This window comes from Nothobranchius furzeri, chromosome 14 (genome assembly GCF_043380555.1).
Source record: "Nothobranchius furzeri strain GRZ-AD chromosome 14, NfurGRZ-RIMD1, whole genome shotgun sequence".
In the NCBI taxonomy this organism is placed as follows: domain Eukaryota; kingdom Metazoa; phylum Chordata; class Actinopteri; order Cyprinodontiformes; family Nothobranchiidae; genus Nothobranchius; species Nothobranchius furzeri.
This window is the reverse complement of record NC_091754.1, coordinates 38,784,310-38,810,274: the sequence shown is the minus strand read 5'-3', so window position 1 is coordinate 38,810,274 and position 25,965 is coordinate 38,784,310. Positions and strand designations below refer to the sequence as shown.

Sequence of the window (25,965 nt, the reverse complement as noted above, 5' to 3'; positions counted from 1 at the left end):
GCGAGCCGTCAGACTGAAGGCAGAAATGAGTGCTGCTTCCACCATGATAAAAACTTTTAAGAGGTTATTTTTCATTCAAGGTCAAATTAAGATATTAGCTTCTGGCATGAGTCGGGTCCGCTCCAGCCAGTGACTCCTCATGAACCTGACCACATCTCATGTTATTGCAGCATTTGTTATTCCAGTCGGCATGACAGCGGATCGCAGATTCAGCCACACCATAAAACAGCAATAAGTCGGTCTGAGGTAAAAGTGAACATCATGGTTATATCTTTTCTCCTATTGACATTTGATTACGCACAAGTAGGTGATCAGTTCAGGTTTACGCAGAGCAGAAGGAAGGAGAGCGCTCTGGCAGTCTCGTGTCTCCATTTTGACCAGATGTTGAATGGTCAAACTGTACCTAAAAACTGACCATTTCTGGATGTTACAGCAGGAATCCGGTAAGCCTCTCTGCACAGGAGATGATTAAGTAAGGAAGTCATGTTACCAGTGTGTGTGTGGCCCTTCTATGCTCAGAGATTCAAGGTTTTAATGCCCTTTGTTTGGCCGACGTTTGCCAGACTCAGGGGCATTTCTCACGTGTGCTGCTGAGTTAACGGACACGTTTGGATCACTCTGCAGCACCTGCCAACGTTCCACAATCATTTCTTTTATTTTCCCGGCTAATGGATGATATTCTGTAAAGAAGTTAAGTGGGGTGGAGTGTTGCACCTTTCTGTGGTGGAGAAGCTTCAAACTGAGAACCACACACCCAGCGAGATCAGAGAAGGAGTCTGGCAGGCCAGGCTATGATTAAACAAGCTATCAGTTATTAAAAAAAACAACCATCCCACGCCAGAGTCAACGCACCCTTGTGTGATGGCCCTCGTTCCAACCAGAGGTTCACGAGGTCGGTACTGATAGACAGTGTTGGGCAAGTTACTTCAAAACTGTAATACATTCATTATTACTTGTTACCCTCATTTTAAAGTAATTCATTACATTACAATATTACTGATTTTAAAATGTAAGGCATTACACTACTTTTGCATTACTCTAAGTTACTTTCAACAAAACAACTTCAGTATGAGTTTGGTAATCTGATGCCTGGTGAACTCATGACACATCCGGTGGAAGGTGATGTGGTGTCTGAGCTAGGACTGCTGTTAAAAACAATTCTTTAGAAGGATTGTTTATGTAATAAATGAAACAACAATCTGTACTCTCAACATGCTGCCATCTTAGATTAACTGAGCAGGGAGTGAGGTGGTGGGGGCTCCAAGTCTATGTAGCCTTGGTCCCCAAATGCCTTGATACGGCCCTGGATGTGGGACTGACTTCTGGGGTGATCTGATTCTATCACATGTATAAATATTGAATGCTTATATATTATTGCTTTTCACTGGTAAAAATGTGTGCTGGGGATAAATCTACCTACTTTTTTCTTTTCAAGCACTTTGTTTTGTTTTCTTGATTTTATTTGAATTATTTCCTGCCCTTTCTCTCTCTAACCTTCCTGCATGCTGCATGTTTTCTCCGTATTCCAGAAAAAACTGTTTCCTAGACTTCCTACTTTCTAACTATCAGCCAAAGGAATCTTCACATGCGCTCCAGCAGTAATGAGTTAAAATCACCGGAGCCCAGATTAACTTAGATGAGGCAAAGCACCTCAGAAAAGTACAGAATACCAGAGAATATGCGCTGATATGAACGATCGCAGGTGAATTATTTTGTTTTGGTGGAGCGATTTTGTGAATGTTGCAGCGGCCGTGTGGAGGATGCAGCTGGAGTATTTGAGCCGTTACCGCTGCACCCTCTCTGCCCGCAAAGCTGAGTCCATAAATGACGTCATATATGCAGATACTGGATTTTTCTTCGGGTTTCCCGCAATTTGAATTTTTAAGAAACGCATCTTGATTCTGGGTTTAAAATGCATTGTAATTACTGCGTTACTGACAATTGTACCGAGTAAATATTACCATTTTTTCCCCTGTAATGCCTTACATTACCATATTACAACAAAAAGCAATGCATTACAGTAATTAATTACTTCTGTACCGCATTACTCCCAACACTGCTGATAGAATGCCGGTGGCGTGGACCTCTGGGTATTGGAGTCCGTAGCTCTGATCCGAATTTGGACTCGTCTGCTCTGAGATACCCTCGAGGTGACGGCAGTAATCTGGCGGATATACTTTGTTTCTGATGAACTTGCAAAGGCCTTGTATGGAACTCAAAAGTATTCAAAATTCAATAAGTAAATAAGAAATTATGAAATAAATATCTACATGAAAAAATAGTAGACAGTCATGTAATCTGACAATGAAATGATGAAATAACAGAACGTTATGTAAAATCTAAGCTCAATATTATGAAATATTTTTCATTCTTCATTTAAAATGTTTTTATTAATATAAAGTTTTTGCCAAAAGTAATTTTTTCATAATAATCCAAAATAATATTGAGCCATTTTTATTTAATTAATTCGGTTTTTATTACATAACGTCTTTTTAACAAAGACAGCTTTTATTTCATAATAGCGTTTTTTCCCATGGCTGATTTATTTCATAATGACACTTCACAGCAGAATGTCTCAGTCCATCAGTCATGACTAAAGGGGTGGAGCCACTGGCTGCTAATTCAGTCAGACAAAAGCAATCACTCACAAAGTATGGACACGGTGCTCATGTGTCTGAATCCACGGGCAGGATGCTTATGAGTACGGGTCCTCGCCGGTCTAGCAAGGTGCTAAGACTGGAACCCAGCGGCTCTGAATTCGGACAGTCTAGCCGTCACCTCTACGGTGGCCCGTAGGTCCCGTCACAGCCGTGGCGGCAGCTACATGCAAAGGAAAAATGCTAAAGCTAGCGAAAATCAAGCAGGAATATTAAGGAGCTACAGCAGCTTCACGTCCATCAGCAGCGTTTGTTCACAACCGTTTTCAGGTAAAGTAACTTTGTTTATTCTAGAAGCTTTCAGGACTTACATGACTTACGGGGGGGGGGGGGGGGGGGGGGGAGTGCTGTCATTAAACTCATTCACTGCCAGCTGTTTCCTGATCGCTAAAGCCCTTCACTGCCAGCGTTTCTCACCGTTTTTACTGTTTTTTTCAGAGTCACAGAACGTTGCGTGCTAGGATGATGTCGACGCCAAAACAACCAAAACAAAGTGGAGACTCACCTCTTACATCAGGAAGAATCGCGTTTCGAGCGTTATCCGTTCTTTCATAATCCGTTGTTGAATTGTGATCGGCAGAAGCTTTTCCGGTTCGCGCCTCACTTTTTTTTTACAGCAGCGGCCCAAAACGATCTCCTAACACATGGATGTTCTGCTTCCTGATCACGTGACATGTGACGTATGCAGATGAAGATCGGCTTTAGAGCTGAGATGTTTGTTCTCACGGTGCGGGGGCTCGTCCGACGCCCACACAGTAAAAAAAAATCTAAATTATGATTTTAGTCGTCATTGGCAGTGAATGAGTTAACTGCTTGGTCAAACATGTTAGTGGAGCTTCTGGCTGGATAAGAAACTTGAGCGGGTGCCCGTCTCCTGTCTCCTGATGAGAATAGCAGGTGGCTGCTTGTTCACGTCTCCCGGGGCAGCCGGGCCGACCCTGAAGCAAGGCTGCAGTCATGCTGAATCCCTGAGAGAGACCACAGAAACACTGCAACTCTTGTTGTTGACGCTGCTTCACTCGCTCATCTGCATTTTTATCACTGAAGATGCCCGGAAAACTCTGTTGGCTTTGGGTTAGCATGTAGCTAATGTCCCGCTGATCTCTGGCTCCCAGAGAAGGGACTATCAACAGCGGTGGACATGCAAATCATTCACAGCGGTGGACCATGGAAGCCCGATATCCTCGGTCAGCTTACCTAATTAAAATTTCATTACTAGGAAGGCTGGAGGTGCGTTCACTTTGGTGTAGCTCTACCGTGTTTTTCTTGCTGAAAACAGTTCGCTTTAGGGTAGCATATAGCTAGTGTCCTGCTAATCTCCGACCATGGAGCAAGAGCTGATGTAGCATGACTACAGCCTCGCACGGAAGCCAGTCTGCTGAGTGGGTGGGATGCTTTACAACACAATCAGTCATTCACTCATTCACACGCTGGTGGGGATGAGCTACATTGTAGCCACAGCTGCACTGGGACGCACTGACAGAGGAGAGCCTGCTGTACACAGGCACCACCAGTATGCAGCAGCCAAGGGAGGTTAAGTGTCTTGCCCAAAGACACAACGACAGTGACCGTTGCCAAGGATTAGAGGTTTTCTAGGTTTGTACTGATGTACAGGTCCGCAGCGGCGGGAGGCAGTGTGCAAGCTGTGGAGCCTGGAGGAACGGATGAATTAAACAAAATCAAATAAAGAATTTGGAAATAGATTGGATGGGTGCAGACTGGTGCAGGACAAGTATTGCTGGTTTTTATTCTTGTTGTTAGGTACCTGTTGGAGTCGAAGCGTCCCCCAGCAACCTAAAGATAAACATTTTTTCTATTTGGGGATAATTAGTGTGGAAAAAGCCACAGTTTATCCCTGTGCTCATGCCAGCAGCCAATCACAGTGGGCGTGTCCTGGTGCAGCCCGTTAGCAGCACTACTGGAAACATCTGTCTAGGGGGAGATTAGTCATTCAAGTGTTGGTGATGTGGATCCCAGGTGGAGCCAGGACATGCTGCAGCATGGTTAAGTGGATCCATCCTAACACTGACCCATCAGAGGGGTTGCATGTGAGCAGCATGGCCTGGAGGCCTGAGATCAAAATCATTAAACGTGTTTAGAGTTTCAGGCTCGCCCGTGATATACGGGTGTTTATTCATCATCAGGATTTATTTTCCCTGAGTCAACCAGATGTGAAGGTTTGAGTGTGTGTGTGTGTGTGTGTGTGTGTGTGTGTGTGTGTGTGTGTGTGTATGTGCGTGTGTGTGTGCGTGTGTGTGTGTGTATGTGTATGTGTGTGTGTGTGTGTGTATGTGTGTGTGCGTGTGCGTGCATGTATGTGTGAGTGCGCGTGCATGTATGTGTGTGGGTGTGCGTGTGTGTATGTGTGAGTGTGCATGTGCGTGCATCTATGCGTGTGTGTGTGTGTGTGGGGGGGGGGGGGGTGACTCAGAGAGGAAGCATTTGAATGCAAATTACAGCAATCAGTCTCTAAGAGGTTTAAAGTGCCCAGAATTGCCTCCATGTGGTTGCTGATGCTGCGATCTCTGACCACGCTGATGCCCAGGAAAACTTCTCACCCCACCTCTCCTCGACATCGCCAGCTTAGCTGTAGTTTATTCTGAAAGTTGCGGTCTTAGTTTGAAAACACCTGCCACAGAGCAGTATAGCTGGGAGGTTTCATCTCACTTCAGCACTTCAGACAGCTCAGAGCGTTTTTAGACTTCTCCTTCAGAGCTACTGATGGCTGCTTCATTCTCCATCTGATGGACAAAACCACACATGTTTCTTCATTATGGTGTCTAACTGCATGTTTTTAATTAACCTGACCAAATTCAGGTCCAGTGGTCCTCCTCAGTACCAGACTGGAAGGGTTTCATCTAAACTTGTTACCAGGCAGGGGGAGTGATGTGAATATGTGTAACAGGATGTGATGTAAAAAAGATGGATGCCTGTTTCCTGATGGATTAGGGCTTCATCCATAGTTATGAAGGTGTGGATCTGGTTTGTGGGGGTGAAGAAGGAGCGGAGCTGAAATATTTATGATTGTGAGGCCTGGGTCAGGATCTGGACTAAAAGAGCCCGATCCTGGATCCGAGGATCAGAAACGCGTAAGGAGTTGAGCTGCTCCTCTTCCAGGAGTCCACCAAGATGTTTCTGACCAGGAACTTGGAGTAGATCCAATCAAAACTCATCGAAGAGAATAGATATCTTCAGGTCACAACTCCTTGCCCCTGTGGTTCCTCTCAAAACGCTCATGCTTGAAGGAAGTTTACATTTGTAGCGGTCCAGTGGAAGTAGCACCATGTTAGCATTAGGCTAACGACAAAAGCAAAGGAACAGATTGCTGATGGGCTAGCTTCTGTTTACTGAGCTGGTTATAGATCTGAGCTTCTAAATGTATGAAATATGTGTAAGATGTGTTAAAATGTGGCTTCAAACACCTCTCAGTGCTGACTGTAAATAATAAACAACACACATCCGCCTTGATGGTGCAAAATTGGTTTGTTTCTGCTTGTCTAGGTTTGTTATTGTGCCTGCTAATGCCAGACAGCCCCACACAAGTCTGAGTAGAAATGTTGGTTATTAACAGCAGCACTAAAGGTCAGATGGATTAACCTCCTTCAGTCTGAGTGAGTTAGAGCCAAACACACAGAAGAGCTGCTCCTCATCATCAACTGTTTGCCTTTGATGTTTGTTCCTATTTATGAAGCTGATGAGAAATCACCACCTGGTGTCACTAACTCATGTCTCTGTTTCTTTGCAGGCAAAAATATAAAAGTACATCACAGAGGTAAGACACACACACACACACACACACACACACACACACACACACACACACACACACACACACACACACACACACACACACGGTCCAGCAGACAGAGTGTGGAGGAAGCAGCAGACTCTGCTTTGTGGTGTGAACAGGACAGCAGCTGTGTGGGTGCAGTGTGAGGATAAGCGAGTCAGCAGGTGTCTGAGTGGGGAGAGCCTGTAACACATCATCTAATGTTCAGTTAAAATTAATAAGGAGGGGTTATGCACATATTGTGGCGCACCTGGCCATTGGCGCTTCACCTGCCCCTCCCGGCCGGGAAACGCAAACTCCAAGTAGGCAGCAGCAGAGGGGTCCTGCTTGGAGTAACCGGTAACCCCTCGACCTGCACCTTGCTCCCAGTGACTCCATCTCCCCCAGGGGCCCGTCGAGCTGGAGGCGCTCCTAGACTCGGGAGCGGCGGACTGTTTTATGGTCATGGTCCTGCTACCATGACCAGGTCCGGGTTTTCTCAAAGACTCCTACTACCACCCTGCCTCCTCATCGCCCATTTGACCTGGAGATAAAACTCCTGCCTGGAACAGTTCCACCACGGGGCCGTCTGTACTATTTGTCCCCGGCGGAGACCCAGGCCATGGAGACCTATATAACGGAGGCTCTCCAACAGGGGTTTATCCGACCTTCCACCTCGCCCGGTGCTGCAGGGTTTTTCTTCGTGAAGAAGAAGGGGGGGGGGGGGTCTCCGACCCTGCATCGACCATTGAGGATTGAACAAGATCACGGTCCGCGACCGTCACCCCTTGCCCTTGATGACCACCGCCCTGGACGTAGTGTCCCAATCCGCCATCTTCACCAAGTTGGACCTGCGCAATGCCTACAACCTGGTCAGGATAAAACAAAGCGAGGAGTGGAAGACCGCCTTCATCACCCCGACAGGTCATTGGGAGTACTTGGTCATGCCCTTTGGCTTGTGTAACAGCCCTGCGGTTTTCCAACGTCTGATCACTGACGTTCTGAGGGACATGTTGGGCTGATGGGTGTTTGTTTACCTCGACGACATCCTGATCTACTCCCGAACCCTGGAGGAGCCCATCACACACGTATGAGCCGTTCTTTCCCGGCTGCTGGAGAACGGACTCTATTGTAAATTGGAAAAATGTGCTTTCCATCAGGAGACCATCTCCTTCCTGGGGTTCGTCGTCTCATCACAAGGCTTATCAATGGACCCCCAGAAGGTCCAGGCGGTTGCCCAATGGCCGCAGCCGACATCCCTGAAGCAGCTTCAAAGCTTCCTAGGATTTTCGAACTTTTATCGCCGCTTTATTCGCGGTTTCAGCTCCATTGCAGCTCATCTCACTGCCCTAACCAAGACAACCAACCAGACCCGTCCTTTCTGTTTCACCCCTGAGGCCACACAGGCGTTCCGCACCCTGGTGCACCTTTTCACAACTGCTCCCCTCCTAGTCCATCCGGACCCAGCTAAACCTTTCGTCATAGAGGTGGATGCATCTGAGGTGGGGGCAGGGGTGGTCCTATCTCAACGCGGCTCAGACTCCAAGCTTCATCCCTGTGCCTATTTCTCCCATAAATTCACGCCGACCCAGACTAATTACGGAGTGGGGGACAGAGAGCTCCTAGCTATTAAATGGGCACTGGAGGAGTGGCGGCAGTGGCTATTGGGTGCCCCGGAACCGTTTACCATCTGGACAGATCACCAAAATCTCATCCACATCCAGAATGCTCGCCAGCTCAATCCCCGCCAAGCCCGTTGGGCTCTATTCTTCGAGTCTTTCCTCTTCCACCTGGCTTATCGCCCTGGTTCCAAGAATCTGAAGGCGGACGCCCTTTCCCGCCGTCACACCCAGTCTGCACCGGTCAGGGAACCGCCACCCATTCTGCCAGCCCAGAGGTTCGTCGCGGCCCTTCACTGGCCGGTGGAGGACGCTATCCGAGCTGCTCTGCCTGCCGAGCCCGCGCCTGCTGACACGCCCTCCAACCGACTGTATGTACCGTCCTCCTGCCGGTCCGAAGCCTTAGCATGGGGGCATGCCTCTCGCTTGGCTGGTCACCAAGGGGAGACCCGGACCCACCAGTTCCTACGACAGGCTCTGTGGTGGCCCTCCATGGCCAAGGATGTCCAGGAATACGTGGCCGCCTGTCCCACTTGTGCCCATTCCAAGACTCCCAACCAACCCCCGGCTGGAGACCTTCACCCTCTTCCTGTTCCACACTGGCCATGGTCCCACATAGGTCTGGACTTTGTTACGGGGTTGCCTCCCGTCAACCAGCTTGACACCGTCCTAACCGTCGTGGACAGATTTTCCAAAGCGGTCCACCTGGTGGCTCTTCCCGGCCTGCCCACCGCCAAGCAGACGGCTGAGATCCTCTTGGAGCAGGTTGTACGTCTCCATGGCTTCCCTCAAGACATCGTTTCCGACAGGGGGCCCCAGTTCATGTCCAGGTTCTGGAGAGCCTTCTGCCGGCTGGTCGGTGCCAGTAGCAGCCTCTCGTCTGGCTACCACCCCCAAACCAATGGACAGACCGAGAGCGCCAACCAGCAACTCGGTCGGTACCTACGCTGCTTCGCCTCTTCCCAACCAAACACATGGCCCAAACATCTCTTGTGGGCGGATATGTTCCATAACCTCCACGTCTCCTCGGCTACTGGTCACTCCCCGTTCGAGCTCTGCTATGGGTACCAGCCCCCTCTGTTTACTCACCAGGAACCGGAGACTGAAGTCCCTGCGGCACGGACCCTGGTTCGACATTGCCGCCTCGCCTAGATCCGTGCTCGGGCGGCCATCAGGCGAGCCAACACCGAGTACGCTCGCCAGCATAAACGCCGCCATCGGACTGGCCCGACTTTTCAGCCCGGTGATAACATATGGGTGTGTACCCGTAACATGCGTCCGCCCCACTGGCTCCAGGAAGCTCAGCCCACGGTTTCTGGGTCCTTACCCTGTGGAGAGGGTCATTAACCCTGTGGCATATCGCATCCGCCTGCCCAAGCCTCTCAAGTTTCACCCCGTCTTCCACGTCTCCCAGCTGAGGCCGGTACGGACGTCTCCTCTCGCTCCCCCTCCAGACCCCGAACCGCCGCTTCGTGGGGCTGGCGAGGATGGTGTTTTTGCTGTGCACCGCCTGCTGGATGCTCTTCGCCGTGGCAGGGGTTGGCCTGGTGGACTGGGCGGATTACGGGCCGGAGGAACGCTCCTGGGAGCCGCCGAGGGTGATCCTGGACCCCTCTCTCATCACAGATTTCTGGGCTCGCTGCTCTGGGACTTCTGGGGCTGTCCCTCGGGTGGGGGATCCTGTCACGCAGTCTCCCTCACAACCATTGACCTCCTCAAGGGAGGAACCGCAGAGCCGCTCAGACCATCTGAACTCCATTACCCAAAATCCCCAGCGCCAGTCTTCCGGTTCACGTCACCCGCCAAGTCTACTTAAGGAAGTGCCACACAATGCCGAATCACTCAGTCATCGTTCTCACCGAGCCAAACTCAGAGTCCAGGCCAGATCGTCTCAGATCACTCAGCCTATGCAAACCAGATCAGCCAGATCTAAGAGACCTGACAACTCTTAGAAGTCAGCGCTGTGCTGTGGGAGCCGCCATGCTCAGCTGTTTCTTCACACCGCTGCGCACCTGGCTCCTAGATTAAACAGCGTGCTCACTCCACCTGGCGTCAGTTCACTCCACGCTTGGGTTAAGAAGCCACGCCACTTCTCCAACTCTCGCTCAGCTCGAGCCAGCCATTACACTCACATCGTGCTCTAAAAGTATGGGCTTGGGCACATTCAACACATGTCTTAGGACTGTGGTGGGCACTTAGTGCACTGTGATTTATTATTGTGTGACTGTTCAGTTAAACGATGTTGATTATATATTTCTTTCTTTAAGTTGACGCAGTGATAGCTTGATCTTGTTGTATTGTTGTTGTGTCCCTTTTTTTTGTTTTGCTTTTTGCTTAATTTTTTTCTTGTCTCTGCAGGTCTAGAAGCAGACTCGTGTTCATTATTGTTTATTTTTGTGGAACCCCCCCATCCCCTTCCCCCTCTCTCCTCACTTTTTGTCTTTTCCTTTCTCTTTCACCTCTGACTCCGTGTTTGGTCGGAATTACAAAGCATTCAAAAACAATAAAGTTTTAAGTATCAGGCGTGACATTAAAAGCAGACGCTTTGATGCTCCACCTGAGAGTAAATCTGTAAGGCTTGTTACATCAATTCTGTTTGCTTCACAGCCAGACAGGACACGGTAAAAAAAAAGAAGAAAAAAAAAGTTATTTCCAACTTAGATAACTTATCACAACCACAATTGTTCAAAAAGGAACAGGAAGAAGCATAGCTTATTTCATCATCTCTTCATCAATTTACTCATAGTTAAAAAAATTAAATTATCAGAATACAACAACTTCTGAACACAACACCACAATACAACAACTCAAAAGTATCAACATCAATTGCGACAACGTTAATATCACTACAGTACATATACAGATTAGTGATCCTCTTGTCTATATCTGGAAAAAATTAATTCTTTATATAATTTCTTAAATTGCACTATATTTAAATTTTCTTTGATTCTTTCCTCAAGACTATTCCATAAAATAACTCCACTAATTGAAGTCTAATGAGCTTTGAAAGAAAAGCGTCTGGACTTCTTTGAGTTGCTTGAAGACGTTTCACCTCTCATCCGAGAGGCTTCTTCAGTTCTAAGGTCAAATGGTGGAGAGTCCTAGATTTAAACCCAGTGGGAGTTCCCCCCCGAAGAGGTAACAAAAGACCCCCTGATGATCTTCTACATAAACACATGAGCCAAGGTGTGAGGGTGGGTGTGGGTCCTATTCAGCCAGAGTTTCAGGTGAGCTCATTGTGAAGCCTAGCCCCACCCTATCATGTGAATTCCTGAGGTCAGATGGCCCAGGATATGCGTGGGCGTTGAGGCATCTCGGAAGAGATCTCAAAACTGGATTATAGATTACAGACAGTTGGTGTCGTAAACCACCGCCTCTGTTCAAAGATGGTTGCTCACAGTGGACATAAATGGCTTCCTTTACTCCTCTTTCAAACCATCTGTCCTCTCTGTCCAAAATGTGAACTTTGGCATCCTTGAAAGAGTGACCTTTGTCCTTTGGATGCAAATGAACTGCTGAGTCCTGTCCCATGGAGGTGGCTCTTCTATGTTGAGCCACCCCACATTACTGTCACCCAGTAGCACTTTTTCGACATTTCATAACATTGTAAATATTAAAAATCGCTTACTTATGTTGATACAAAAGCATTTACCTCCAAGTCAAAAATAGTTTTGTAATCTAATCACAAACACTCATACCTGATGATTTTCCTGTTGTGCCTCACTCATATGTCTTTCTTCCTCTGTCCTCTCTCTTTTCTCCTCTTTTTCTGTCTCTCTCTTCCTCACAGTGCTCCTGTCTTCTCTTCTGTCTGTACTACCAAAAATGTTGTCAATCTGTGGGACAGTGGGGGCAAGTGAGTCTGCTGTAAAAGAGATCCCACTGTTAAAGTACAACAGAAAGTAAAGCAGGATTATTTAAAAGATTACACAGTTATTGAAAGTTTGCAAAGAAGAAATATCTGCATGTTTTTGTTTGTCTCCTGTCTCCTTCCTCCTCTTGACTCCTGTTTCCTTCCTCCTCTTGCCTCCTGTCTCATTCCTCCTCTTGTCTCCTGTCTCATTCCTCCTCTTGTCTCCTGTCTCATTCCTCATCTTGTCTCCTGTCTCCTTCCTCCTCTTGACTCCTGTCTCCTTCCTCCTCTTGACTCCTGTTTCCTTCCTCCTCTTGACTCCTGTTTCCTTCCTCCTCTTGTCTCCTGTCTCCTTCCTCCTCTTGTCTCCTGTCTCCTTCCTCCTCTTGTCTCCTGTCTCCTTCCTCCTCTTGTCTCCTGTCTCCTTCCTCCTCTTGACTCCTGTCTCCTTACTCCTCTTTTTGTCTCCTCTTGTTGGTCTCCTCTCTTGCCTTCAGAAAAACTGCTTTCTATTAGTAAATTCATATACAATGTCATCAAAGTCCAGATTCCTGACAAGCTGAGATTCAGTAGCCATCAGTGACAGTGCACTGAGGCGCTGTTGAGTTAGGCCTAGTCCACACGTAGCCGTTTATTTTTTTTAAACGAATATCCACCCCTCCAAAAACTTGCATCCACACCACCTCGTTTTAAAAACAAAACTGTCCACACGTACCCGGATAAATACGTTGTTAAGGACATGACAGACCTGTAGGCGGCAGATTTTCCCCTGTTCTTAACCTCGTCCTTCGTCTGTGGTCTTCCGTAAGGAGCAGTAATTCCGCTTGCAAAAACAAACAAGCAAAAAGCGCTTGGACAATTGATGAAGCGAGCGCAGTCGGCTAGTGTAAACACAGGTCGCACACGTGATGTCAGCATTTTTTGTCGCGGAAAGTGACGTTGCGGACCTTAAAACTCCCGTTTTGTCTGTCCACACGCAGACACCCAAAACGGAGAAAATGCAGATCTTCACTTTGGCTGGAGTTTTTCAAAAGATCCGTTTTCGTGTGAAAAAAACTCAGTTTTCGTGTGGATGACAGGCCAAAATGTAGAAAAATATCTACGTTTTGGCAGATCCCCGGCTACGTGTGGACAGGGCCTTAGTGTTGTTCTCAGTTCATTTTTTATTCTTGCCATTTATGAAAATGATTGTTCCCCTTCGCTGTTTGTAACTGGTAGAGTTAGAAAAATCCGCAGGGCCACAAACACGTTAGGGAAGATGGACTGTAGACTATTTTTTTGCCCGAAAACAATCCTGGTACTGCTTGTATTAAATTATCTATGTGGACTCTCTGGGGATTATTTTGAGCTGAGAGGCGTAGAGCTCTGATCGTTGACGAGCTCCAGACAGATGCATCCTGAGCACGGCCGCAGTAACATTCTCAAAGTGTCGCCACCTCAAAAACAAATTTAACACACGATTGTTCATGTCAGCTCATATCCTTTCATGCTTTCTGTCTTTTATTTGTGTCTGATGCGTTTCGCTGCTGCGGAGCGGATAACCTGTTTTATTCGCCGGTGACTCCACTGCATTGCTGCTGGCGCGCAGTGCGCACTCCGCTATTTTTGTGGTCGGTAGATATTTTAGAACTGCAGTTCAAAGGTAACTCATGAGGTGAAAATATGAAGCCAGGTAGCAGTTTTTCTTTAGGATTGAGAGGAGATGCAGGAAGATAATAAACAGACAGGACAGAAAAATAGTCAAATAAAAAACAAGTTAGTTTTTGTACCTGGTGGTTGCAACAGACACCATTGAAGGTAATCAGAAGTGAGGAACAGAAAATGAAATGATTATTTCAATGTTTAGATCAGCAGGAACTCTGAGAGGCTGCAGTGAGTTTGCGGCCGCTGTGCAGGGGGAGGGGGGAGAGGGCTGAAGCACGCAATAAAGATGCAAAAACTACCGTTGTTAAAAGAAATGTTTGTTAACTTAGAAAATGTGGGCGCATGTTTAATTACTTGTTAACTTTTTTCTCCAACGTTAAGATTGCTGCACAAAAAAAAAAAAGACTGCTACTCTCGTTGGCCCCCTTGTGGCTGTGGGCCTGTGCCCAGTTTGCCCATACTGTAATCCGGCCTTGCGGTAGGGAAACACATTTCAAACACGGAACCGAGTCTGGCTACCGAACCGAGCAGAACTCTGATGATGTCACACCGGTTCCAACCCACAGGAGAGGAGGGAGAGAGGAGGCAAACAGTGAGTGGATCACAGGGACTGAAATGATGTTTCTGAGCAAACCTGCGGTAAAAATGGCTGTTTGTCCTCATTATCCCCCCACGGTTTAGACGCGGCGCTCATGCAGGTGTCTTTCTGTTCTGACGCTGCAACATGCAATACTTTTAATTTATTAAGCCTCTTATTTATTTTTACTCAGTAACGGATATGATTTAAAATGTAGCGAATTTCAATTCTTTAAAAAAAAAAACTTACTGAAGTAAAAGTAAAAGTACAGATTTTCAAAACGACTTAAAAAGTATAAATACACAAAAAAGCTACTCAATTACAGTAATGTGAGTAAATGTAATTCGTTACTTTCCACAACTGGGTACTATCAGTGTGCAGTACAGTATATACAATACCTATTGATTCACAAAATTACTTTCCCCAACACCCCAATACTGCAAGGTTTCCAACATAATTTGTGATCAAGGATTACTCCCAGAAATTTATTTTCATACATTTTTTTTATAATTATGTAATTTATAGTTATTGCCATTTGTGTGTTTATTTTACATTTTCCAAACAACACAACTTTAGTTTTGTTTAAGTTTAATCATAATCAATTCAAATCAAACCATAGTTTCAGTTTAGCCATTTCTGTTGTTACCAACTTACAAAGATCTTGCAAATTCGCTCCCAAAGCAAAATAAAAAAATAAAAAAAATTTTATCATCTGCAAATAAAACACATTTTAATGCTCTGGAAACCTCACACAAATCATTAATATATAAAATAAATAGCTTTTGACCCAAAACTGACCCCTGTGGTACCCCACAATTGATACTAAGCAGTTCTGGCTTATAATTACTTATTTTTACAAATTGATTTTTATTGGTTAAATGACTTCTGACCAAACTGAGAACAACTCCCATAATACCATATTTTTGAAGTTTATTAATTAATACTGTATGATCAATTGTATCAAAGGCTTTTTTTAAACAAACACTACTACACTCTACAAATACTCCAACTGCATATTTCCTCTTATCTATAGAACTAGTGATTTCTTCAACAATTTCCATTAATGCCATTGATGTAGATCTATTTGTTCTGAACCCATACTGACTATTTGATAACATATTATGATCTCTGATATGGCTATTATGCTGAATTGTTTATGTAATTGAATCAAAAATTCATTAATGTTATTAAAATTAACAGATAAACTTCTAGGGATGAGCCGGATACTCGTTTCAGACAAGTATCTGGTATGGATAAAGCATTTTTGACGAATACGAGCATGAAACGAGTAAAACTCGTGCTGAAGGAAATTCCTCATTGGGTAACTGACTGTCTTCACGCTCTGTGATTGGCCAGTCACATAGAGCGCCTGCCCCTCCCTACACACAAAACTCTGCAGCCGGGAGCTCAGTCCACGTCCGGCCCATCCACGCACGCGCGCACGCACGCACGCACGCACGCACGCACGCACGCACGCACGCACACACACACACACACACACACACACACACACACACAGTAGTGGATCTCTCTGTGCTTGCTTCACTGTTGCTCACGTTTCTTCAGTACTCCCTAGGTTTTCTTTAGCTCTCCTCTTTTTAAAGTTACTTTTTTCGTAAATTACGCGGTGCATTTGACAACACAGAGCTGAAAAAGGCTCATGTCAGTCACTGCCTCCGCTCCGGTCGGGTATTCCCCCCCCTCTCATCTTCTTCAGGATCCACTGATTTCCCTCCAAACTAGCAATTATTTTCTCATTCTATTCATTCTTCTTTTTTAATTCCTTTACTTAATTAATTTAATCCATAATCAGTTTTTGTTGTTTGGAAACAGTTGTTATCTCCACAGTCAGGAATTCAAGAGTTCTTTTAATTTCCTCCATTTCTTTATTCTTCTTTGGTGCCATTAATTCAATCTTTTAGTCACCTAAAGTGGCTGTTGCTAGCAATGCACCATATAAAAAACAGACTTACTACTTAGTAGTCCAACTGGCTGAATAAGTTCTGTTAAAAACTGGCATTTTCCTGCAGCTCGCCGCTACCTGCCTGGTGACCAGTGATGGATCCTATGCTCAGCCCGATTGCAGTGCCCGATGGTTAGCATTATGGCCTGAGATCGTCCCAATAACAAGGCCTGTGTCCAGCGTTGGAGTTCAAGCTCAGCCCTGAAGCAAGGCCTGGTAGCTGACGCTGGAGTCCGGGCCCGGCCCAACAGCAGCGTCTGATGTCCGGCACTGCAGCCCCGACTCAGCCCGGCAGCAACACCTGGTGGCCGATGCCAATGCCTGAGCTCATCCCCACAGCAAGGCCCAGTTCCCGATGCCGCCTCCCGTCTCAGCCTGACAACAAGGCCCAATGGCCAGCGCTGCAGCCCAGGCTAAACCCGGTAACTGGCGTTGATCCAACAAAAATAACAAAATAAAATAATCCAATTAATGTATTCCGCCACCAGAAAAAAAATGCGAGCACTATTCATCCAAAACATCCAAAATATCCAAAATATCTCTGACTTTTCACCCAAGTTTTATAAGCGCTTTGAGAAGCTCTTTAAGGAGCTTCCTCTAGTTTGAACTGAAGTGAAGAATTTAAAATTGAAAATAAGGTTTCTTCCTGCTTTCCAGAATCATTGAATCTTTATTATTATTATTTATTCTTATTACTCATGCCGTCAAGAGGTTCTGGTCTGGGGGCCCTACTCCCTTCTGTCTGGGCACCCTGGTTTCACCAGAACCCTTCAATTCATCCAATGGGCCTTCTGGTGGCCCACCATGGTGCAAGACAACAGGGACATGAACCCACTCCAAATCCCTCAACCGAGCTCCAGCGGGGTCCCTGCAGACCCTTCTGGTGCCCAGACGGCCCTGGTTCCACATCAGGATGGACTTTGTGACTGGCTTCCCAGCAGTCAATGGCCTGGACACCATTCTGACCTTCACGGACTGTTTCTCCAAAGCAATACACTTTGTGGCCCTCCCGGGTCTCCCCACAGCAAAGCAAACTGCAGAGCTCCTTCTGGAACTTGTTGTAGCTTACCCAATGGTCAAGTTTACCTCAAAAATGACCAGAAATTAACTTTTCCATCTGCCTGGCCTCCAAACAGGAAAGCACTGCGCAAGACCTTGTTACTGAATAAGAGAGCCATAATATCAACAAATAATGCTACAATGTGGTGCACTTCCCCATCGATGTGGTCACTGACTGCCCTAATTCGCGTCTCATTTTTGGAAGGGGTTCTGCTGCCTTGTGGGGGCCTCTTCCAGCCCCTCCTCTGGTTACCACCCACAAACTAATGGTCAAACCAAAGAGGTGAATCAGCGGCCGGGCAAATACCTCCGGTGCTACGTGTCTGCCCAGCCTACTTCCTGGTTCAAATTCCTCCTGTGGTTCGAACTGTCTCACAACCTGCACGTCTCATCTGCCACTAACCAGTCACCATTTTAGACGTGTTCTGGGTTCCAACCACCACTGTTGAGCAAAGTCAATAAGGTTAGATCTAGCATCTCTCCTTCAGCCTTATCGCTGCCTCTCCCAACTCCAACTTAAAACAACCGGGTCTTGACGCCTCTCTCCATAGCAGCTTCAGACCCATCTCTAAACCTCTATCTCCAAGATCTTGGAAAAGGTTGTGGCTAAACAACTCACATCTGCTCTTGATGAACATAACATCTATGATCTCCAAACACACCCACATCACCCCGCTTCTCCTCCAGCTTCATTGGCTTCCATGCAACTTCAGGGTTCAATTCAAGATCCTGGTTCTGGTCTATAGGGCCTTACATGGACAAGCACCATCATGCATTGGTGTTCTTCTCAGTCCCTACACCCCCAGCAGTTCCCTGAGGTCCAGTGACCAAAGCCTACTGGTTGTGCAACACCAGGCTAAAGGTCAAAGGTGACAGATCATCTGCTGCTGTGGCCCCCAGACTCTGGACCTATCTCCCCTTGGCCTGAGATCAGTGGTCTCCTTTAAACTCACCTGTTCAGGTTTTGGTGTGACCTTCAACACCACCCTCTACTTATTCTGCCTTTCAATCCATTGATTTTCCTGTCTCCTATTCATTTTCTTTCCCCCTTTCCTCCATCTGTCCATCCATTTTCAGCCGTTGGGTCGCAGGGCAGCAGCCTAAGCCAGGACGCCCAGACTTCCCTTTCCCCAGCTACTTGAGCCAGCTCTCTAAGGCGTTCCTTGGCCAGCTGAGAGGCGTAGTCCCTCCAGCATGTCCTGGGTCTCCCTTTTCTATTTCAATTTTTTTCTCTCATTTTAAACATATTTTTAATCGTCTTTTAAATTATTTTCTATACTTAAATTTTTTAATTTTGTGTGAAGTGCCTCGTGATTTTTATCTTGAGAGATGCTATATAAAAGACTATTTTCTTTCTTTTTTTATTTCCCTGCGGCTCACACACTGATCTGCCGCTGCAAACTGGCCTGGATCAAAGCTCGTGCTGCCATCTCCCGCTCCAACAGCGCATACGTCTGCCACCATCAACACTGCCATCAAGCTGGCCACTCCTACCACTCCGGCGACAAGGTCTGGCTCTCCACCACCAACCAATGCTGTGGAGAGCCCTACACCATCACCAAAGTCAATAACCCGGTGCCCTCAAGATCCGAATGGTGTTCCACGTGTCCCTGTTCAAGCCCTATGTCTCCTCCCCTTTGGCTCCCCCTCCAGGCCCAGCTCCCTCTATTCGCTTCGAGGACAGTGAACTGGTCTACACCATCTGGCGGATCCTGAATGCCCGCCGTCAGGGTCGCAGCTGGCAGTTCTTGGTCGACTGGCAGGACTACAGCCCTGAGGAGCGCTCCTAAGAACCGTCCCGCACCATCTTGGACCCTTCCCTGATCACTGACTACTGGTCCGCCCCTTGTGGAGGGGGTACTGTCACGGATTCCACCCGCCAACATCCCTCCAGATGCCAACCTCACACCTAGAACTCCAACTCCCAGCATTCCCTGCACCAGAACCTTCCTCAACACATCACCACTCTACCTTATATCAGGAGGTACCCATCACCAGCTCAGGACTCAGTCAATGGAGTTTCTTCACCTTGTCTTGAGTTTGGAGCCCTCCGGCTCCTCTATTGCCAAGTCTATCGACTTTCCAGTCTTTTAAATTTGATGGCAAGCCGTCCTGTTTTCTGTAATATTTAATCGTTAGTCATTTTCAAAGTAAGGCGGGATGGCGTGCTGGTTACTATGCATCCAGGCAAGTGACTTTCAAGTGTGTCAGGAGCTACTGGTAGCTCGGGAGCGATGTGTTGGAGACCCCTGATCTCAAGGCTCAGTAACCCATTGCATTTAGCTGATTAGAGAGTGACACTTTCAGTCTAGAAAATGTAACCTGTTCACAATATTGTAAACGTCTGAAATGTAGAATGTGGGATTTTCATAAGCTGTAAGCCATCATTTGCGCAGTTATAACAAATAAAGGCCGAAAACCTGGCATTACTTAAAATGAGCCTGTTTCAAAGATTAGTTTCATCTTTAAGATGAATCACTGACATGAATGAACTTTTGGACCAGATTCTATCTTTTCAGCTTTCACCAGTAGAACCAAGGATCCACTCTGGGTCCTCATTGTCTTTACATGTGTCATCAGAACCAGTTGGGTACAGTGATGTTCCTGACAGTGGCAGGTGGAGCTTCATCCTCAGAAAGGAGAAGCTTGGTTCTAGACTTCAGAATGTCAAACTTTAGATCTTGGAAGATGAGAGTGACTGGAATCAGATCAGATCACATTAAATCAGATGGAGTTAGATCAGTTTCGATGTTTTGTCAAAGGTGGGAACTAAAGCTCCTTCTGGCAGGAGACTCCAACAGACGTTCTCAGCAGACCCTCACAATACATTTAGGCCTGCCAGAGCATGCTCCCTCACCAGCAAAGCCAACTCATCACCAGGTAGTGCTCAGTTGACAGCTCCGCCCCTCTCTCCACCCAAGTGTCCAAGACATGCGGCCGCAGACTAGATGAGATGACAACAAAAAGCACGTATGGACACCTTTATGTCTGAACATGGTGTTCCTCATGGACAATCCATGACTGTCCAATAAAAAACACCTCTCAGATTCAAATAAGGGGGGCGTTTCTCCCAACCACAAGGTGATGTCTTGCTAGGCCAAGCGCCTTGTTTACAAGTAAATAGGTAAGTAAGAAAACTTTATTTATATAGCACTTTTTACAGAAAGTGAATCACAGACTGCTTCACATAAGTAAAAAAACAAATGACCTTAAAACAAAAATACATTTTAAACAGAAATCTAAGTAATAAACATTTAAAATGATCATAAATATCATAAAACAAATGAAAGATCGTTACAAATTTGAGTTAAAAAGTAAGAAAACAAAAAATATAGGTTAAAGCAGCTTTAAAAAAGGGTCTTTGGCAGCTTTTTTAATGGTGTCCAGGCTGTCAACACTACTTAAGGATAAGGAAGTTCATTCCAAAGTTGTGGTGCGACAGCCGAGGGCACTTGTTGGTTAAATAAAACGGTTAAGTGGGACAGGCTTAGCTCAAGTGACCGTGGCTCCTGCGGCGGTCACGTCACATCACATGACACATGATGTAAAGTTTTGTTTTATAAGTTTATGTTTCAATATAAATGTAAAAAAAAGCCTTTTACTTTTTTAATGGTGTATATTTTGGTTTAATTAAATACATCAGTGAGTTACTGTCTGCCAGCCACCGAAACTGCAACTACTGAGCAACTGATCAACTAACGACAACTGCTTTGGATCTAAAAAAAACATTTTAGATTGCTACAATTAGTTGACTTGCATTTAAACTGGAAATTTGCCCCCGAAGTAGCTGCTGACTCCTGATCCACCATCCTTTTGAAAGCACAGCGCTGTATTTCGGGAAAAGTTTGACCAAGGCCAGGTTACAAGACACCTCCCGTATATCCTTGTTCAGTTAGCTAAACGGCTAACAACCGGCACCTGAACACTGGAGCTCGTTTCCCAGTTGGGTCATACCAAAGACTTTAACAATGGGACCCAACGCCTCGCTGCTTGACACTCAGCTTTAAGAGGTTGGATCGGGGGTTAAACCACCAAATAGTTCCTGAGCACAGCCACCGCTGCAGCTCACTGCTCCCCTCCATGGGGATGGGTCAAATGTAAAGATGAATTTCACCAGTGTGTGATGATGACTATGGTACTTGAACTTTAACATTCCAGCTGAGGGAATAACCTCTAAATTCAATCACATGTTAAACATACAAACAAATCTCTTTTCTAAATGTGTTATAAACTGCTTCAGAATGAGACCAGTCACCACTGCACTCTTCTACGTCCTGGGTGACTCTACTTACCCACTGCAAGACTGGCTTCTGAAACCATTCACTGACATGGGGCAACTGATCAATCATCAATCAATCAATCAATCAATCAATCAATCAATCAATCAATCAATCAAAAAAAAACTTTAATCATCCCCGAGGGGCAATTGTTTCAGTACAGAAGAATTGGTACTGTGGTCATTTGCAACAGATAATAGATGAAGAGGGGATTACATGAGGAGAATTGGGGGAGGGAAAAAAGGCCGAGCAGAGTTACACCCAGCAGGGAGTAGCTCTACTATGCAAAAAGCGACTTCACTTCAACAAATAATTCAGCCGGACATGAGTTGTAGAGAATGCCTTTGGTAGCCATGGCTGTGATGTGAGTCTGGTGAGATCCACGGTTCTGACCTGCTGTGCTCTAATGACAATGTGTGCACAATAGCAGGAGACTGTCCTGAACCTTCTGTGACATCACTACATACACACTGCGTGACCAATCACAGGGCTACTTTTTCGGGAGGCATGAGGCGTCACTTGACCAATCAGCCGGCAGTGGGCGTGTCGGCCCTTTTCGGCTCCAGGCAGACCTACTTGGGATGACGGCTGAAAAGACGTTTGGTTGGCCGTGGGACAATTCAAGGCTACTTAAATGAGAACACTTCCAACCCGGTCCAGGCGGAGTAGAGCTGATGCTAGTGTGTAAGGGCGATATCTCTTTTTCTTATATTATGGGATGTCACATCTTGTAACATTAAATGAGGACTGAAATGAAACCAAACAAGTAGAACTAGGAAAGAGTATACATGCGTTTAGGAGAGCCTGAAGTAAAAACATGATAATGTTGAAGTCTGAAGAATTCCACTCTAATGGGACATTTTAGTCTTTCCAATGAGTGTTTAGTGTCTGCTGAGAATCTGATGGTTGTGCTGCTTTTGTCAGGCTGAAGGTGGTCCTGGAGCAGATGGACCGGGGTGTGATGGACCTGCAGGAGCTCCGCAGGAACCTGGAGCTGGCTGCAGCCATGTTGGACACCATTTACACGGATGAAACCAGGTGACAATGGGCTGGCTCAGCAGGTAAGAGTAAAGGACCTAATCCATGACTCACCCCGTTTTGCTCCACAGGCGTTTGTTGGACACGGAGGATGAGCTCAGCGACCTGCAGTCGGATTCAGTGCCGAGTGAAGTACGTGATTGGCTTGCGTGCACATTCAGCAGGAAGATGGGTGTGGCAAAGCGTCGGCCTGAGGAGAAACCTAGATTCAGGAGCATTGTGCATGCAGTGCAAGCTGGGATATTTGTGGAAAGGTAACTGATCTATGTCTGAGATTTCAGATTTAGGTGAAGATTTAAATGAATACTTTCATTCAGTCAACTCAAAATAACACGGATGAACCGGGATCTAAACACAAGTTTTCTTACTGATGTAGCATGAGTCACCATTCATTTGTTCGTTCGTTCGTTCGTTCGTTCATTCATTTGTTCATAATAAAAGTAAAGGTTGGTAACTTCTGTGTCACAGAGTGACTTGGTTTACATGGCCCCGCCCACTTCTGCTTGGGACCACAGGAAGGAGAGCACAGAGCGCATTTACAGCTAGTAGAAGCTAATCATTAGCATTAGCTACTCCAAAACAAATGCAAAGCAGTCCCTGCTAGCCAATCAGGTACCAACCTTTTACATATCATGAATATTAATGAGCAAATTTTGTAATGCATGTCCTTGCTCCCAGCAGCTGTTGGAATCAACACTGCTCCCAACAAAACCAGTAAACCTTCTTTTTGTGTCCCTTCATCTCTGCTGCTTTTTGTGATTTGCACATTTTCTGTTGTTCTACCTGCAGAAACTCGTGGTTGCATTTCACAGTTTTACTTTCATGTTTCTCGTTGCCCTGTAATGATTCTGCCAACTCTTTCCACACACTGTTTTATCATTTTATTTAGTGTGTATATCTTTGGTACGTTCTTACTGTGTTGCTTTTCTAACTGCATTGTTGGTTCTTTTTAAACACAGAACGGTTTTTCTTTACCTTGCTGACGTTTCGTTTGCTGACTGCAAAACTTCCTCAGAGCTGACGCTGATGGTGGCGTCATTTCCTACTCCGTTTATCCGCGGGCAGCAGAGGACGTTGTCGCCCTCTGCTGCCCACTTTCCCCTCTCCGATGATGCAGTCCCATGCACAATCCAATGAGTACACTCCATCTTCCCTGTTCATGGTCCCACATCCACGTCTCCTTATCTCGATTGCTTCTTTAATCCATCTTTTGTATTTCTGTTGTTCGGTGTTTATGATCCTTGTGTTGTCCCAGTCCATTACATGGTTTTCTCATGTGCAGTGATCTGTTACGGCTGACTTCTTTATTGTGCTTTCTGCTTCTTCTTTTGTTGCTCTCGTGTGTCTTCAACTTGCCTCTTTCTCACACTCCTTTCTATGTTCTATTGTTCGTGTGTTGAGTTGGTGTCCGGTTTCTCCTATGTATGTTTTATTGCAGAGTTTGCATGGGATTTCGTAAATGACTCCACATTTAAGTCCAGCTGGTATCTTGTCTTTTGGGTGTACTAGTCTGTTTCTAACTGTTGTGTATGGCTTTGTTGGTGTGTTTATGTTGTGTTTTTTCATTGTTGCTCTTATTTTTTCTGTTATGCCTTTGATGTATGGTAGGGTTATCACTGGTTTTGGTTGTTGTCTTTCTGGGTTTCTGGTTCTTTGCTTTGGCTGTTCTTTTCTTTCTGTTGTTGTTTGTTGTTTTCCTTTGTTTATTGCCCATGTTGGGTATCCGTGGGTCTTTAAAGCGTGTTGTATGTGTTTGTCCTCTTGTTTACAGTCTCTTTCTTCTGTTTTTATGTTTGCTTGGTGATATAATGCTCTGATTACTGACATTTTGTGTATGGTGGGGTGTTCTGATGTCCATAATAGATATTGGTCTGTGTGTGTTGGTTTCCTATATGTGTTTATGTTTAGGGTCCTGTCGGTCTGCCTGCTTATTTTCATGTCCATAAATGCTATGCTGCCATCTGTTTCTGACTCATAAGTGAACTTTATGCTGCCTGAGTCTTCAATGTTATTCAAGTGTTGTGTTAGTGTTTCTATTTGTCCTTTTGGTATGATTTCCAGTATGTCGTCTACGTAGCATTTCCATAGTTTTATTTTGCTGTTTGGGGGGGCGGTGGCTATGGCTTTTAGTTCTAGGTCTTCCATGAAAAACTGGCACAGGGTGGCTGATAACGGGTTACCCATGGTGAAGCCTTCCAGTTGTTTGTATATTGTGTTGTCGTATGTGAAGTAAGTGGAGTTAGCTACCAGTCCTATCAGTTGTGCTATGTCATCTGCTATGAGGTTTGTTCTTTTGTGTAAAGTTTTGTCCTGTCTGATTCTGTTAACTACTATGTCTATGGTTTTTTGGGTTGGTGTGTTTGTGAACAGGGATGTGACGTCATGTGAGATGAGTATGTCGTTGTCTTCTATTGTAATCTCCTTTAGTTCTTTTGCCAGTTCTATACTATTTTTGCAGTGTTGATCTGTGTTTCCTAATAACGGGCTGATGATTTTGCTGATTTATTTTGCCATGTTGTATGTTGGTGTACCTATGCTGTCAACTATTGGTCTAAGTGGTGTTTTGTTTGTGTATTTTTGGCGTTCCATAGATTCTTGGTGTTATGTTTGCTGTAGGAATCCAGTGTTTGTACATTTTTTCTGTTATTTTGCCTTTTTCTTGTAATGGCTTCAGTAATTTTTTCACATTTTTCTTAATGTTTTCTGTTGGGTCTTTTTTAAGTATTTTGTATGTATTTTAGTTCTCTAACATCAGTTTCATCTGTTGTTTATATTTTCTTTGTCCATAACTACTGAAGTTCGTCCTTTGTCTGCCGGTAGAATAATTATCTGTTCGTTTTTGGATAAAGCTGTCATGGCTGATTGTTCTTCTTTTGTAATATTGCTGTGTTGAATTTGGCTGTTTTTAATATCCCAACTACGTTATTTCTAAGTTCTGCTTTCTTTCCCTCATCTGTGATCTGTTGACATGCTAGTTCTGTTGCTACGATAAATTCATCATATGGTATTTTCTTTGGTGTTACCGCAAAGTTTAAACCTTTCTTTAATGCTCTTTTCTGCTTCTGTTTGTTCGTATTGTGAAAGGTTACATACCCATGAGCTTAGTGTGGTGTTATCTTGAATTTTTCTCTTTTTCTTGTTGATGAGTTTGTTTAACTTCTTTATGTGTCTTTCTTTTACTTTTATGAACTCTTTTTCCAGTTGTTCCATCATGTGTCCTTTAATTAGTTCCTCCGTTTGTTCATCTAGTTTGTAATTCCTTTTTAAGTCCAGGTGTCTTCTTTCCAGTTCGTTTTCCACTTGCTTCTTTTTGGTTGTGACGTTTCTTATCCTTTCTTTGAGCAGTGCTCTCTGTGCTCTTTCCATTATGTTCTGTGTTGTCTTGGTTCGGATCGGTGTTTTCAGCTGTAGCCTTGTGGGTGTGATGTTTTCGTCCCGGCATCTTAAATTGAAGCGAAGGTGGTTCCTTAGACGTGCGCGTTTTAGATGTAATCGTTCCAAAGTCTTTT

At 45.4% G+C, this 25,965-nt stretch overlaps 1 protein-coding gene across 4 annotated transcripts in view; it reads left to right on the top strand.

Moving 5' to 3' along the window:
* pde1a (phosphodiesterase 1A, calmodulin-dependent) overlaps nucleotides 1–25,965 on the top strand; it is a 98,024-nt gene that overhangs the window by 30,212 nt on the left and 41,847 nt on the right. For 3 of the 4 annotated variants that reach the window (XM_054746541.2, XM_054746542.2, XM_054746540.2), the window contains exons 2-4: nucleotides 6,403–6,429; nucleotides 22,343–22,456; nucleotides 22,528–22,710. In XM_054746541.2, the coding sequence (XP_054602516.1) occupies nucleotides 6,403–6,429; nucleotides 22,343–22,456; nucleotides 22,528–22,710 (324 nt within the window). Of the gene's footprint in view, nucleotides 1–6,402; nucleotides 6,430–16,368; nucleotides 16,505–22,342; nucleotides 22,457–22,527; nucleotides 22,711–25,965 lie in introns of those variants that run through there. The other variant, XM_054746543.2, reaches the window with a different exon arrangement.